General features: G+C 35.1%; 2 protein-coding genes across 2 annotated transcripts; both read right to left on the reverse strand.

Annotated features, from left to right (window-relative positions):
- Nucleotides 1-1,947: 1,947 nt before the first annotated feature.
- On the reverse strand, nt 1,948-5,420 carry LOC112019837 (eukaryotic translation initiation factor 3 subunit K). Its single transcript, XM_024052385.2, has 8 exons — nt 4,903-5,420; nt 4,712-4,768; nt 4,503-4,553; nt 4,321-4,383; nt 3,934-3,984; nt 3,793-3,859; nt 2,890-2,972; nt 1,948-2,432 (listed from the first exon to the last, which is right to left on the reverse strand). The coding sequence occupies exons 1-8, from the start codon at nt 5,038-5,040 to the stop codon at nt 2,229-2,231; spliced, it is 714 nt and encodes a 237-aa protein (XP_023908153.1). The 5' UTR covers nt 5,041-5,420; the 3' UTR covers nt 1,948-2,228.
- A 1,725-nt stretch (nt 5,421-7,145) lies between these two features.
- Nucleotides 7,146-14,605, reverse strand: LOC112019855 (kinesin-like protein NACK2). The gene is made up of 14 exons (XM_024052404.2): nt 14,360-14,605; nt 14,023-14,112; nt 13,832-13,932; nt 13,530-13,643; nt 13,326-13,410; nt 12,768-12,835; nt 12,202-12,261; nt 11,994-12,118; nt 11,493-11,691; nt 10,461-10,598; nt 9,831-9,920; nt 8,857-9,741; nt 7,798-8,102; nt 7,146-7,640 (listed from the first exon to the last, which is right to left on the reverse strand). Exons 1-14 carry the CDS (start codon nt 14,589-14,591, stop codon nt 7,316-7,318), a joined length of 2,817 nt encoding a protein of 938 aa, XP_023908172.1. The 5' UTR covers nt 14,592-14,605; the 3' UTR covers nt 7,146-7,315.
- Nucleotides 14,606-15,611: the final 1,006 nt, after the last annotated feature.

A 15,611-nucleotide genomic window follows, 5' to 3' on the forward strand; every position in this document is an offset into this window, starting at 1 on the left:
TTCCTACCATTGTAGGAACTGTTGTTTGAGGTGTCTGGTCTTAGAGCCCGAAGATTAAGTCCCTATGGACGTTTAGACGTGACTTTGGTTCGTTGATATTGACATTTCTTTATGCCAAGCTTGCAAGCTTGCTGGCAATTAGTGTATGGAAATCTTTGTAACAAAATTGTAATAGGAAAATGTGCGGAATGTTCTTAACTAGCTTGATTAAGCTGCCATATGACATGCCTTGGTCAAGAGAGAACTCATTAAGTTTGTGAAGGCTAACTGATATGCACCGGCCATTGCTATTTACAGAGCAAGTAATAAATGGAATAAAAAAAAAAATCATAATATTTGCAAATTGCCCATTTGGACTCATCTTTTACTCAACAAAGTGGTTGCGTTTTGATCCCAAAAGACGGGATTGTCAAATATAGGGAGAAATGTGGATCAAAGGTTTGTTGGGACGAGAAGTGACATGTAAAAAGTAAACAAACATTTAATGAATTGCATCATTGTCACGTGATACACCAGTATCACTTTTAGAAAATGTAGTATTAAATACACAGTACTTGCTTCCATGAGGTTTGGATGAAGTAGTTGGTAGTTAATCTTGTGCTCAATTAAAAATAGGCGTAAATACACTTTTAGTATTTACATTTTGATTTTTTTTTTTTTGGTCCCTATATTTTCATTTCATTACTTTTAGTTTCTAAACCAATTAACGTGTGTTATTTTAGTTATTTTTATCAACCAACAAACGGAAATAACTAAGGTGACTAATGGAGGGATTAAAATATTATTAAAAATTTACTGTAGCACTTATCAGATAAAATAATAATAAAAAAACCTAACCTTCTTAAGTTTTTAATAGATTTACAATGGAAAAAAAAAATTAAAATCTAAAAAGACATCAAAATCTATGTTCATCTTTAATAAGAACACAAACTCAGATTTTAAACATAAGAACACGTGCCTAGATTTTCTTGCATTTTCTTGCCCTTTCTTGTCAACCAAACACAAAAAATCAATCTCCAGAACCAAAACTGCTCCAAGAACCCTTCCAATTCCTTCTTTGACTTCTCCAATGACGACTCCTTCCCTTCCTCTGGTGCCGCCGATGACGACTCCTTCCGTCTCGTCGACAGCAAGCCTCCACCTACGCCCAAGTGGAGGTTCCAACAACAGTGCTATCTCCCTCAACGCCGCAACGAGGAAGTCGAAGCCAAAAAGCGTGAGGCAAAGAAGGAATGCGCTCGCCGCGATCGTCACTACAATAATAACCGCTCCAACACCAACAACATGATGCGCTGAGAGCCATTGAAATCCTCCGTCAACATCCAACCTGAATGGAACATGCTCGACCAGATCTCCTTCTCCACCTTCTGTTCTTGTTCTTATGTTCTAGTGTGTTCTTATTTTTAAAAAAATTTTAACTCATATTTTTTTCTTTTGTTAAAATTGAGAAATAAATATTTTAAATTATAATCCGATGTGGCATGAGTAATGAGTTCTACAATAAATTTTTAATAATATTTTAATCCCTCTATTAGTCACCTCAATTATTTTCGTTTGTTGATTGACATAAAAAACTAAAATAACACATGTTAATTAGTTTAGGGACTAAAAGTAGTAAAATGAAAATGTAAAGACCAAAAAAAAAATAAAACAACAAAAGCCAAAATGCAAGAACTACAAATGCATTTATGCCTTAAAAATATTGTACCTAATGCACTAGACTCCACTAGAGAGGTCGTTGCAAGGCATCAAATTTTTTTATTTTTCTTATTCTTCTTTAGAGAGAAATTTACAGAAATTTTCATCAGCAATCAATTCAGTAGTGGCCAAAGAATGACATACATGATAAATGAGGAAATCGCTCTCTTGTGATGGTCATGATTCTAATGTTAAACCCACAATAAAAACCCTTATAAATCAATGTTAAAGTCAGGCCTCCAGGCCACCTCTTAAAAAATGCAATGCATCAATTATGTTGAGATTATCTCTTGGAAACAAGAAAATTTGTCCAAGGCGCAAGATCATTAATACCTCAAGTATAGCAGCATAAAATATTTTTCAGAATAAACCCAAAATACAACAAAACAGAGTCACGGTGGTCTGCCCAAGTAGCATATCAAAAAATGAACCAGAGTGTGAGGATGGCAGCAGAACTAGTCTTAGAATCCCAATGCTTCAGTTCAGAACACAAGATAGAACCCAAAAACTCCTATTCTCCAGCGGAAAGGTCAACCAAGAATGGGAAAGATACGGGCTATGTGATCAAATGGAATGCCATCTGCATTGTTTTTCTTCAGCTCAGGATGGTTGAATTCACTGCGAGGTAGGACAATGAGTTGGCCTCTGCCATGACCTTTCTCAAGGATCCAACCACAATTCGCTACCTGGTGCTCAAGGAATTTGTCCAAGGACAGACCTTCGATGTTGATAGCCTGCATACCGATGGGAACATGAAGTTTTACATAGGAAGACAATTATATAAAGCAATAATAAAGAAATTCTAACAGCACAAAAAAGCTATATAAAAGAAAACCAAGACCACACTCAATGACTAATCAAATATAGGGAAAATTAGATAGATTATTGGACAGCAGAATAATAAAAGCAAATTGCAAATAAATAAATAACCCATGACCCCTCTTCGAATCTCATCAGAAATTACTGGTGCTCACATTACATGACCCACCACATTTTAGCATCACAAATCCTACTGAAACATAACCTTGAAACGACTTTTTCAGTTATTACTGAGAATTATCTTCTAGATCAGCCCAGTATTGCCTCCCTAAATGACACAAGCCCTGTGCCAACTGCTAATAGCTAGCCATCAAACAATATTCAAGAAATACGAAACAATCTGCGAGGAAAGGACAAAATATCAAGGCATACCTCAGCAAGCACAGGTCTGGGAACTTTTTGATAAGTCAAGGAAAGGACATGAATTGCATAGGCTTGGATTGCTTGCTCAAAACCTGCATTTTATATCCTTATAAGCAATAATGCTCACTTACGCACAAACAAAGAGAGAAACAAGTAGACAACAGCAGCAGGGGAGCTAACAATAATGAAAAACAATATAAATTGAGCAGCAGACAAAGTCATTCTTACTATTTGTTTCTAGATCAGAAAGAATAATGAGTCATCAGCCATTTTAGCATCAATGATCAAACAGAAGACATCAAATGTTTATAGCAAAAGAACATTTTTTAAAGTGGTAAATTCCACACACCTAGTGGGTCTAGAATCCATGTCCTCAGCCTCCATCCCATGATTGTGGGAGAAGCAAGTGTCAGTTGCTTTAGTAAACAATATTACATTATGCCAAAATATGACAATGATGATACCACCACCACCACCACCAACAAAAACAACGGTTTAATATGCTTATGAACATATCATACATACAACTCTCATACTAGCAATTGGATCAAAATTATCGAGAGTCAAAACCAACAGATATCCTAACAATAATATCAATAGTTATAATGCGTCCAAAGGAGAAATAATAAAGAGGGACCCCATCAGATTATCCTAATCTATAAGCACATCAGGAATTTAATATGCGGCTGTAAAAAAAAAAAGTCTTCTCCACTGTGTCAAAGGCACTCTTTTGTGAGAATTATGCTCCTCCTTCTTTCTTGTCATAATTCCATGAACTATATGTATAAGTGATTATTCTACTAACAACATGAATCCATGATAAATGAAACAAATACATTTATTCAACTGGACAATAGAAATATCCAAATAATATATGTATGATGGACATACACTAACACAATTGATTACTACCTGGCACAGCTTCAACTATGTGACGACTCTTAGCTGCTTCATCCCAGAACTGACGGAATCTTCCTGTCTGCAAAGAAAGTAGGTGTTCACATTTGATACATGCATGCTGAGTTAAGATTAAGAAACACAGCAAAAACATACCTCCAAATAGTGTGAGAGCACTATCAGGGTCTTGAACTGCTCCTCCATTTGCTGATAATCAGATGAAAGAAGGAAGGAAAATTTTCATCAACAATGGCTACAAGGAAGCTTGTTAAAACCCAAAAAGTGAAAGTAAAAGAACATCTATCAACTAAATTTAACCATCTATTAATTTATAAGGTCATGAAAACTGAAGAATCTGAATACCATGTGCTGCTGTCTAAGAAAACTCAAAGAACCCTGTGCATAATTTCTCTCAAAGTGTATATCCATATATTTTACTGTCTATTAATAATTTTTAGAACATATTCAACACACTTGTGGCAGATATGCATAACACTAACGAAAATTATGCAAAACAATGAAAGTAGAGAAAGAGAATGATACCACTCTTTCTGGAATCAAAAAGAGACACAGGCTGAAATCTGGAGCTGGCATTGCCATGAGTGCCTAATTAACAAAAAATCAAAAACCCAAAAATAAATTAGCAATAATATGTTGGTGTTTGGAAATAAATATGAAAATGTAAAAGTAAGGAAAAGAGTTAAGGCAGAATCAATTAAGCAGACCTTAACCAAAATGCGAGCCACAATTTGGGTACTCATTCGCTCTGGTTCAAACTGCAACAAACACACACACACACACCCACAAATCAATTTTCCACTAATAGCTTAGTACTGCTACTAATAAGCCTAACAATTACCAAAAAAAAAAAACTCAGACCCACCAATTGTTTGTATTACAAACAGCAGTTACACACAGAATGAGAGAAAGCTACCTGATAAAGGCGAAGAAGGCAGAGATTTGCATCAAGACTGTATGTTTGTGAAGACACCTACAATTATTATAAAATAAAAAAATAAACATCTTTCATTATCAGATTCTCAAAACCCACACTATTAACACTCTTAATAACTATTTTTAACCCCAAAAAAAAAAAAAAAATTAGAGATGATGATGAAGTAGTACCTGTTCGTTAACGTAGTTTTCGAGATCAGGAAGGATGTCTGGATTGTACGGATTCACGGCCACCAGCTGCTCCACCGTATACGGCACCGTTTGTTGTTGTTGTTGTTGTTGTGGTGGCTGAACAACCTCTCTCCCCATTCTGAACTCTTTTTTTTTTCTTTTTCACTTAAAAAACAATATTATTATTACTATCTCTCACAAAACCTTAAATTAAATTCTGTGTCTATAACACAAACTCAACTATAGTATAGACTATAGAGACAGATTTTCAGAGAGATAGATAGGCAGAAACACACGCAGAGACAGAACACAAAGAGACTCACGCACGAACAAGGGTTTTTACTTTTCGTTTCGCTTAAGCCTGTTAACCTTAATATATATGAAAATTACCTTTATATCCCCCACCTTACTTATTACAACGAAAACGTCTTTGTTTCTATCATTCTTTTCGTGACGACTTCCACATTTTCGTTACAATACATATTTACTACCTCGGGACTGGGGTGTGTCGTGTTAAAAATCAAATATTGATACCAAATTTTTGAATTCAGGTAATTTAAATTTCGTATGATACACTGTCAAATAGATTTTTTTATATCTTAACCATTCTTTAATAATTTAATAGTCTAAATTGTGCCATGTCAGCATTCCACTAACAATAATCTTAATTGCTTTGTTTGCAATATTATTTTAATATTTTAAGAATATTATTAGTAGAATGCTAACATGACACAATTTAAACTATTAAATCATTAAAGGATAATTAGGATTTAAGAAAATCTATTGGTAAAGTACTTTAGGAAATCTAGAGAATCTGAATCTCAAATTTTTTTCCTTTTAGTTAGCAATCTCTCATATTAATATTGAAGTGTCATTACTTCTTTTTTTTTTTTTTAATGAATAATAACTTATATATAGATATGGAACAAGGAATGGTCCTAGACTCCTAGCCCATTTCAATCTTCAGAAGAAAATACCCAAGAAGGGAGAGATGAGATGGGGATGAGCGGGGTTAAATTGTGCGGAAGATAATTAATATCTCTAGATACAAAGAAAACTCGAACAAGATAGAGAGTTAAGGGCTAACGTCAAATCTTGGGATGTGTAGAGTGCAGATTTTGCAAAACATCAATTACACCTTTAGAGTCCCCATCGAACGTAACACAGAGATTGTGGGAGACATCAAATTTGATAGCTTGAAGGGTTGTTTGAGTTTTTCCTAGGGTCGGATTGGGTCTAATGGAGGAAATACACTTGAATGAGCAAAAATGATATCCCCTAACTCATTTCTTCCCAGCGCAACAATAAAGTTAGCATGAGGTCTAATAGCTACATCAAAAATTTTCACGATCCAGCTTGATTGAGTGGACCATGTGAACTCTGGATTTGATGAGAGAGACTTCCACGCATTTAAGTGCTTGACATAGGCCTTATTTATTGCTTTAACATCTTTCTTGGGATCCAGCTTGTGATTGGAAAGATGACTTGATTTCTTAGCCTCCAAATTAGAGGCAGAACTACAACCAAGGGGTGTGGGAGCCATGGTCCCCATATTTTTTTTTTTTTTAATCCTTTATAATATTTATAATTATAAACATTTTTTTAAGATATAACTTACAAAATAGGAGTTGACCCTCCCAAGCAAAAATTCCTAGATCCACCCTGCTCCAAATGTTACCAAAGAGATTAGGTGCAAATAATGTGAGGTTGGGACCTTCCTCTAATGAAACCTAAAAATGGCGATGAGGGAAAATTGTGTGTCTCACAATATCACTCGAAGTGCCATTACACCGCGCTACATATCCCATTTCATGTATACTTAAAATAGTGATTTTACGGTCTCCTAAAAAAAAAAATTGCCAAGTTTGATCTTAGTTTCATCTCTCTTAAGAATTAATTAATTTTTCAAATTCAAGCAAACTTTCCACTCATGCCGGTATTAAAAACGTTGTCAACTTGTAGGGGAATAAAATAGATTAATAAGCTTTTTTTTTTCTTTGAGAAACAGATTAATAAGCACCATGTTTTACTAACTTTATTTATTTATTTAAAAAAAAAAAAAAAAGGGGACTCCATGTTGCACCCAGCATCACTAAGATATAGTCCATATTCTATAGTAGTAGAATAGAATGCTACTACAAACGATCAAAACGTTGTCGACTTATAGGAGAAGAAAATAGATAACCTCCATGCACTACAAAATATTTTGAGAGTCTAATATTACCACTACTACTAAATGAGTATGACAACAATTATAATTTTCATTACTATTATCGCAAGTAAATTACAAGGCACCAGAAACAAACATTTACTCACCTATCTAGGTACATATCATGCACAGCTTGCATGGCAAAATTTGCTTCTAGATCAATGTAACAGAGAATTTAAATGTAGTAGAACAACAAGTGTTTTGTTATAGATTTAACAGATTTGATATCAAATTCCAGCCCATCCATGACTTCTTATCGGAAGGGTTTGCAAAGCTTAGCTCAAACATCTCCTTACTCTGTTCACCGGATTCGCAGAAGCCAACCAATTTTGCAACTATTTCAGCACTCTCTTTAATGTGCTCCATGTCATAAGGGTTTGTCCACAACTTGTTCACCAATTGTAATCTCCTTTGTTTTCCGCCCGAAGGAATTTCCCATTTTGAGTAAAGGGATTCTATCTCATCTGCTGTTAGTTTAGAACTCACCCTCTTAGCTAGATATTCCCTTTCTTGCTTAAGAGCCTTGACACTGCATTCAACACCAACAAACATAATTATTAACACAAGTCATCAGAAATTAATTGTGTTAACATGATATAGCCTACTTGTATCAATCATAGGTTGGTCTAAATCAATGTTATTGTGAAACAGAATACTGTTGGAACTACTACAAATGCGTAGAATACCTTGCTGAAACAGAGCCTGCTGGTTCATCACCTAAAAGTGCAGGACTTGCATTGCCAAGCTCTGCAAAGTGCTGCTCCAACCATGTCAACCTTCTGAGTTCAACCTCCATATATATCTCATCAGCAGGGTCTCCCTTGAATAATAGAAAAAATTGAGTGCGGTGAATAAGTGAGACATGGCACAAATGCCACAACATTACAATTTGCTTCCTCTCATCCTCAAACTTTAACTTCCATGGCTTTGATGGACTCTGATCAATTATATTGGGCTCATCGGTTCCAGCCACAGTCTCTAGCTCCAATACCTAAATCAATAAATGAAATGAAAGTGAATTAAAGTGAAGAAACCAGCACTCTGTGTTGTTCAACATAATAGAAAAATTACAACTTAGATTTCACATTCCAGTATTAAAAAGTGATTTGAAATACTAATCAAAATTACTGTATTGGTATTCTATATTCCATTGATAGACATAAAAAAGTGATCAGCAAAAACCAATTATTGTTAATGCTTTAAGCAATTTTTTTTTAAGAAGATGCTTTAAGCAATTGTACATGTTCTACTTTTCATGCAGGCACAAGACAACTACCCCTGAAGGAGGAAGAAATAGTGATCGAATATCTTTAATATTCATTACACTTAAACACTGGAAGCAAAACCCAATCATCCATGGGGAAGATTGGGGAGATGATGTTAAATTCATCTTCATGCACTTGAAGCTATGAGGGATCAGAACACAAGTCTGATGGTGTCCAGCATGGATTATCATCCATGCAGGTTTTGGGACATGGAATTATAATGCATAGATTATTTGAAGAGGCAATTTCCTTTAAAAGAAAATAAGTGGGACAAGCCAAGCAATTTTGAGACTAAATGCCAGAAAAATAAACATTACCATAATTTTCTTAAAAATCAGAACTGAATGCCTAATTGATAAAATCGTAAGTAGCATAGCTCAATTACTCTTAATCCATGAATAGAAACTAGACCACGCTGGTCGAATAAGAAGTTAAATTGTGAAGATACAAGGAACTTTGGGCCATATAAATGGTTCTTACCTGGCAAACGAGAAGCTGCTTTTGGTATTGAAGCTTTGCTACCCGTTCTTTTAACTCAGTAACATAGGCTCTAATGCTCCTTATATTCTCCTCAGCAGCATTCTTAAACATCCTCTGCATTTTCTTCACGTTAACTGAATTTGATTGCTGTGAAGCAGGAGGTCTGTCCTTTACTGGAGTTGCTTGAAATGGCCTGGGTAATGTATCAATACTAGGCAAAGCATCTTTATTCTCAGGAACTTTGTTCTCCAACTCGTATTCCATTTTACGAGAAGTGGACAAAGGTGAGCAAGGGGATCGAATTATATTTTGCATGTTTGCATTGTTGCTGACAGCAAAAGGAAGAAATTTTTTCTTTTTGGATTGGGTCTTGCACTCAGGAGTCTCCTTGCTACTTGTGAAAGACGAAACCAGCTGATCTATAGATTCCTGAACACTCTCAAGCTTCTTTTCTAAAGATTCAATGGTGCTTCCTTGAGTCTTCAATCGGGTTATTTCTTCCATCAGGTTGGTCTTATCTCCAATAACAATTTCTTCAGGAATGAAGCTAATTGCTTGCATGTCCTTTATTTCAGACAACAGCTTCGCAATAGTTTCGCCAGTTTCTTGACTCCCTATTCTATGGGAAGAAACCTCCTTATGCAGTACTTCAAGCGCCCGATTTGCCTCCTCACCAAGCTGCCTCTGCCGTTGCTCAAGCTTTCTTATTTCATGTACAAGCATGGATGGATCCGTTGAAGTAACAGATTGCCTCACCATTGCCTGCCTTCCAACTGCATTTCTTGGTCTAGTTACTGGTGTAGTTTTACAAGAAGCTGATTGATCTTCATCAGGAAAAGAAAGACACCTAACAACTTGACAAGAAGGCCCAGATTGGTCCAAACCCTGAAAGTGTTATATGATTTAGACAAACAATTAAAATGAGTCAAAGAAAAAAATATAAACATAAACATTTAATAGTGATTGCCAAGGACCTTCTGTGCCTTGCGTGATTTTCTCTCTTCTTCAAGTTGGTACTCTACAAGGTCTCTCTGTCGCTTTAGCTCTTCCATCTCCCTCTCCATCTACAGAACAGATTTTTCTTCACAGTTGAACATACATAGAGATTGAGAAAATGCCCCTCACCCCACCCCACCCCTCCCCTTTTTCAATTTTCAAATCATGCAAACAAATTTGCCTCTTTTCTATTGTCTTTTTGCTTGATAAAATGAATAATAGCATATACTACATATTGATCAAGTAGATGCCTAAAAACCAAAGTCATTAGGCCTAAGCCCAACTCAACAGCAACAATGTAAATAACACAATGTTGTAAACATTAACCTGTTGTATATCTTAGTGCATGTCAAATTTATATGTAGCGAAGGGTTTAAAGGGGAAAGTAGCTGTAGCCCTTGAGTAAAGTTCATTGGAATTGCATTTTTATGAAGCCATTTACCAGAAGGTAAGACTCACACAAAATCTCAGTGGCTAAAAAAATACCACAATTTAGCCATGTCATTTAAGACATACATATATAATGATTGACTGGAAACTTATTTAACTTAAATAAATTTATGGTTATGGAAGTTCCAAATTATTAACTAGTCAAGAAACAAGCATACCTGCTGTATTTTTAGGTCCTTCTCCAATAGTAAGGACTTCAAACATGAAGATGAAGAAGACTCGGGACTTTGTAGCTTTGCTTCAAGCCTAGCCACTTCCTTCTGCAAATCCTTCAGGAGTCGCTTGTCTGAAACAACCTAAACAGAAAATCCAGTAGCAACTTGAGCTGTATTTAATGTTTCAGGTACTTTGTAAGTCATGCATACAATATTAAAATGTATCAACACAATCACATGACAAAATAGAAAGATCTACAATCACATATACACATGCATAAATGCATAAAAAATGATATATAAAATATCCTTGTGTTTCTTTTTATATGAACATTTAGGTGGATAAGATTAATATAACCTTACATTGTTATGGTTTCATTATAAGCAAACTTTTAAAAAAGGAACCCCATTGCACACAGGTTATGCAACTGACATGACACTAAATAAGTCATTGCTTGGGTATATCTCATGGTAAGTGATTCCTTGGAAAAGAAGGAGCTTCAGAGGTCACAAAAAAATATTTGCAATCTTTTTTTTTTCCTACTCAGTATAATTAGCACAAAATTATTCATGATGGGCTGAAAAGAAACAGGAACACGTTGTCTGCAGTGACTCTAAGAAATGTCTAAAAAGTAACTATAGATGCATGTGCACCTACATATAAATGGACACACATGCACATTCATATAAAAAAAAGAAGAAGTCCCCCTAAGTGCCCCTCCTTGAATGCAAAATATGAGCTTAATTGCTTTATTTCGTATAGACAAAAGATCCTACCTTCTAGAAAGTATATCAGCCTGAATTATAGTTACTAACAACTTTATCAGCATTAAACTTAGGTCAATACAAAAGCAATGAAGAGCCGCTGCTGGCTTTTATAGAAAAGCACTCCCTTATGACAATATTAGTATAAAACATTTAACCGCTAGACATTTTGGACAGAGAAGTATTTACTATAATTGATTTCACTGAATATTATGTGCTTGAGACGAATATAATATAATTTTCACCAACTAAAATATTGGATTATCATACCATGTTTACTTGGGCATTATTGGTAACTTCCTTTGCACTAGTTGCAAAAGAGAGTGTATTCCTCGTTTGCTCCACATGACTTAAAGCAGGACTCATGGTACAAATAATGGCTGTACGAGCATTTCCACCAAGTGAAGACTGCAGTATTCGTGTAAGCTTTGAATCCCTGTATGGTATGTGACCACTCCTTTTGCCTTCACTGAAAAAAAACCCATAAGATAAATAATAAAAGGCAGTTCATTTACGGTCCCAACATTTTCCATCTGTCAAGATGAATAGTTTTTTCTTATTGTTTAGTTACACACAACCATTAGATTTTGAAACCATTAACCTCACCCCCCCCCCCCCCACCTTACTCTTACAAGAGCATTAAGATACTTATAGTTCAATTACCAACAATTTTATGTTGGGAATGTGACAATATAGCACTAAAACAAACTTAGAAAATCGGAAGTTCCAGATGTGTTAAATGGTGGTGCTTCAGCATTTGCAGTTGCTTACCTTAGCTTCCTGATCACTTTTGTCAGTGTCAACAAGCTACGGTTGATGTGACTGCCTTCCTTCAATCTTGTGCCATCTGCATTTGTTTGGGAGGCACGTTCACTACCAGCAAGATCCACAAGATTCTGTATAGTTCCAGAACTCCAATCAACATAACAGAAAATTCTTTACTAAAGAAGCCAAAATGAAAGGAAGCAGACATACATACCAAACTTGCTATGAAAGACTTTACACATCCAGAACTTTCCCGAAGGCTACTCTGTACAGTCTGAAAGTCAAAAAATGAAAATTCCAGCCTTAGGCATGAACATGTAAACCATAAAAATAGTGCATCATCATAAATGCGAATAAGAAGATGATGGATTGTATCTGTAACCTAAGAAAGCGAGAAGGATATATCTAAACTTGATACTCATACAAATATAATCCTGATAAAGAAAAGAAGAATGGGGGAACAACCTACTCCATCACAAGAAAACTAGAAAATTGAGAGAAGCCAAATAAGGTAAGAAAATCCAAGTCAAAATAAAGCCTACTAAACTACCGATTAGCATATGTGAAGTTTAAAATTAAGGCTAAAAAACAAAAATAGAGAATAAACAGAGTTAGCACCCCTTCAACCCCCCTCCCCCCCCCCCTTCACCCCCAAAAAAAGGAGGAAAAGAAAATTGATGATTAAGGTATTGTCATTTTGTATTTAAAAGTTTAACAACATATGCAGGATAATTTATATTGGGAAAAAAACTCATACAAGGAATTAATTAACTCTATACCCAGCCTTATTATCTGATGTGATCTTGAGCTTTTATCATTTAGAGCAGTTTCTCCCACCTGCCTTTGAGCTGCACCAACAAATTTTTCTTACCATTAAGAGCACATAGAACATTAAAGAAGATGCAACTACTATCTTATTTGTTAACATAATGGCTAAATATTTAAACTTACTATTTCTTAATAGTTTAAACTTTTGGAACAAGCGGTAATTTATAATAGTATCAAAGCAAGTGATCTTGAGTTTGAACCCGCTTTGATACTATCTCTACTTTATCTCCCATTTATTTTATTTAAGAAAACATTCAAGCGTGTTGGGCCCCACTTAATAAGAAGGCAAGGGGAGTGTTAGATTCCTTTAATATATATATAAGGAAAAAAAAAACTTAGTTGATATTATACACTTTAAGTAAGTAGTTTTGTTAGCTAACAAAGCAAGATTCAAATTATTCAATTCCAGTAAATATTAAGTTTTCATTTTAAAATACAAAAACAAACTAAAATCATATTATCCCTCCTAATAAACTTATAGCATATAATTTGCTTAGATTCATAGATTACCTTCACAAATTCGAATTAAATGCTGCAAATGTTGGCCATCCTTAACAACCTCTTCAACAAGTTTTTCCACAACAGTACCTTTCTTCTGTGTTTTAGAAAATGAAAAACAAAAAAAACAAAAAAGAAAAAAAAAAAAAGAAAGAAATTAAGGGTTACAGCAAACACATAATTAATCTATCTAAAAACTTCTTCGTGGGCAGGTACCTCATGATCATCCAAAAGCCGAAGGGAACCAGACTCACGATTCAAAAGGTCAACAACAGTCTCATTGTAGATCTCTAAAGCAGAAACCCTCACAACAAAATCCCTCTCCTGGTGCTGCGAGATTGAAATAATTTTACACAAGTGGGGGCAGATATAAACTCAACTTGAAAAATCATAAGATAGTACAAGATCATAGATTAAACATGAATGTCCTTTAGAAGATAGTATGTTTCAGCTTGATTTACAAGTGTGTAATTACTTATGATATTTTTCAATGAAAAGGGGGTCCCAGAAGAACTTACATTTCTGATATGTTCATAGATATCCTTAATAGCATTTTCTGTGATTCCTCTCATGGTATAAGTCTTGCCACTGCTAGTCTGCCCATATGCGAAAATTGTAGCTGAAAAAAAAGCAGGAAAAGTACATAAAATCGGCCAAACGAACCAGTTATCACTCGAGAAACATAATTAAAATTACAAGCTGCAGTTACCATTAATTCCAGTAAGTGCAGATAGAGCCACATCCTTAGCACCTTCTTCATAAACCTTCTGAGTCGAGCACGTAGGACTAAAAACTTTATCTGTCGCATTTGAATAACAGAAAGCAAACAAAATCCCATTTCATTTATCAATCCCCCCAATAAATAAATAAGCAAAACACTCGTTATTGTACATCGTCGGTACACACCCTTTCAATCTTTCATGTGTTAAGTGTGGACAACGCGTGTGAAATTATAGACACTGTGTGTACATTAACAAAATTCAACAAGAACATTTAAAAAAAATTAGTCAATTTAGATATAACAGCATATATATATATATATATACCAAAGGTGTATGTGGTTGCAGAGCGCTCGTGATTCGGGTTGTTGAACACAATACTATGCTCATCCACGCAATCCCACGCGATGAGATCATACAAAGCTTGTTCCTTTCGGCTCAGCGGCCTCATCCTCACAGTGACTAATATTTTCTCCTCCCGAAATTTTGAACCGCCCGGGGTGGACGAAAGTGTCCTTCGGATCTTAGTCAGCGGAGTGACCGCAGATGTTCGAATCATCTTCGCCTTCTTCACTAGTCAAAAAAAAAAAAAAAAAAAAAAAAAAAAAAAATTAAACAAACAGCTTATGATATCTAAGTGGATCACGAAATGGACTCGCTCTCTATCGGAACCATCACACTACAATAATCATCATTTCAAATAAACAATAGAAAGAACTAATTGCGAGAATGAAACCTAGTTTCTTGAAATCAATTTCTCTAAGGAATTCTAAATTCTTGAAATCTAGTTTCTTGAAATCAGTTTCTTATGCATTGATTCAACAAATTTTTTTTTTTTTTTGTTCCATAAATCATAGAATCAAATTCAAATTCCTCATACAAAATTAAACTTGTTATAAAATTTTTCCAATATCCTAAATCCGATGGATCGCTATTTACAAAAATAGAAAGTGAAAGAAGGAAAACCGATTTCTTGTATTTAACTTTCGCAACGAAAAATCACCTGGAATTGAAAAATCGAACGGAAAACATTTTCAAGAAAAAGAAAAGCAAGATTTTAAGTAAAGAGAGAAATGAGATATACTCACCACGGAGAAATCTTGAGTCCTTCAAAAGTTGTTGAAAGAGCGCCTGAGAGAATCAAGAACCACCGGCGGAGTAGAAAACGACAGCGTTTTTGACTGAGAGAGAGAGAGAGAGAGAGAGAGAGAGAACGAGAACGAGTGTGCACTGTTCTTCTGTCAGTGCTTTGTGAAAAACTATTTTGAAAAATCAGTGACAGTAGTGAGAGTTGAAGCAGAGAGAGAGAGAATAATGTAACGGCTTTTTTTTGTTTTTGTTTTGAGTTTGTTTCTTTAATTTTTGTTTGTACCGTTCACGTTCTGTTTACGCGCTCCTGAAACAAAATATAATATAGTAAGTTTGAATTTTGTGGGGCTCACATCCATTTCTCCAATTAAATATGTGCACGCGTGTGTACATAGATCATATCCCGATGATATCTAAGCAAATCGGGTCAGGGCCCAAGAGGAAATTTGGGCCCTGACCCGATTTGCTTAGATTTCATTGGGCCCTTGAT

This window comes from Quercus suber, unplaced genomic scaffold (assembly GCF_002906115.3).
Source record: "Quercus suber isolate HL8 unplaced genomic scaffold, Cork oak 2.0 scaffold_1006, whole genome shotgun sequence".
NCBI lineage: Eukaryota > Viridiplantae > Streptophyta > Magnoliopsida > Fagales > Fagaceae > Quercus > Quercus suber.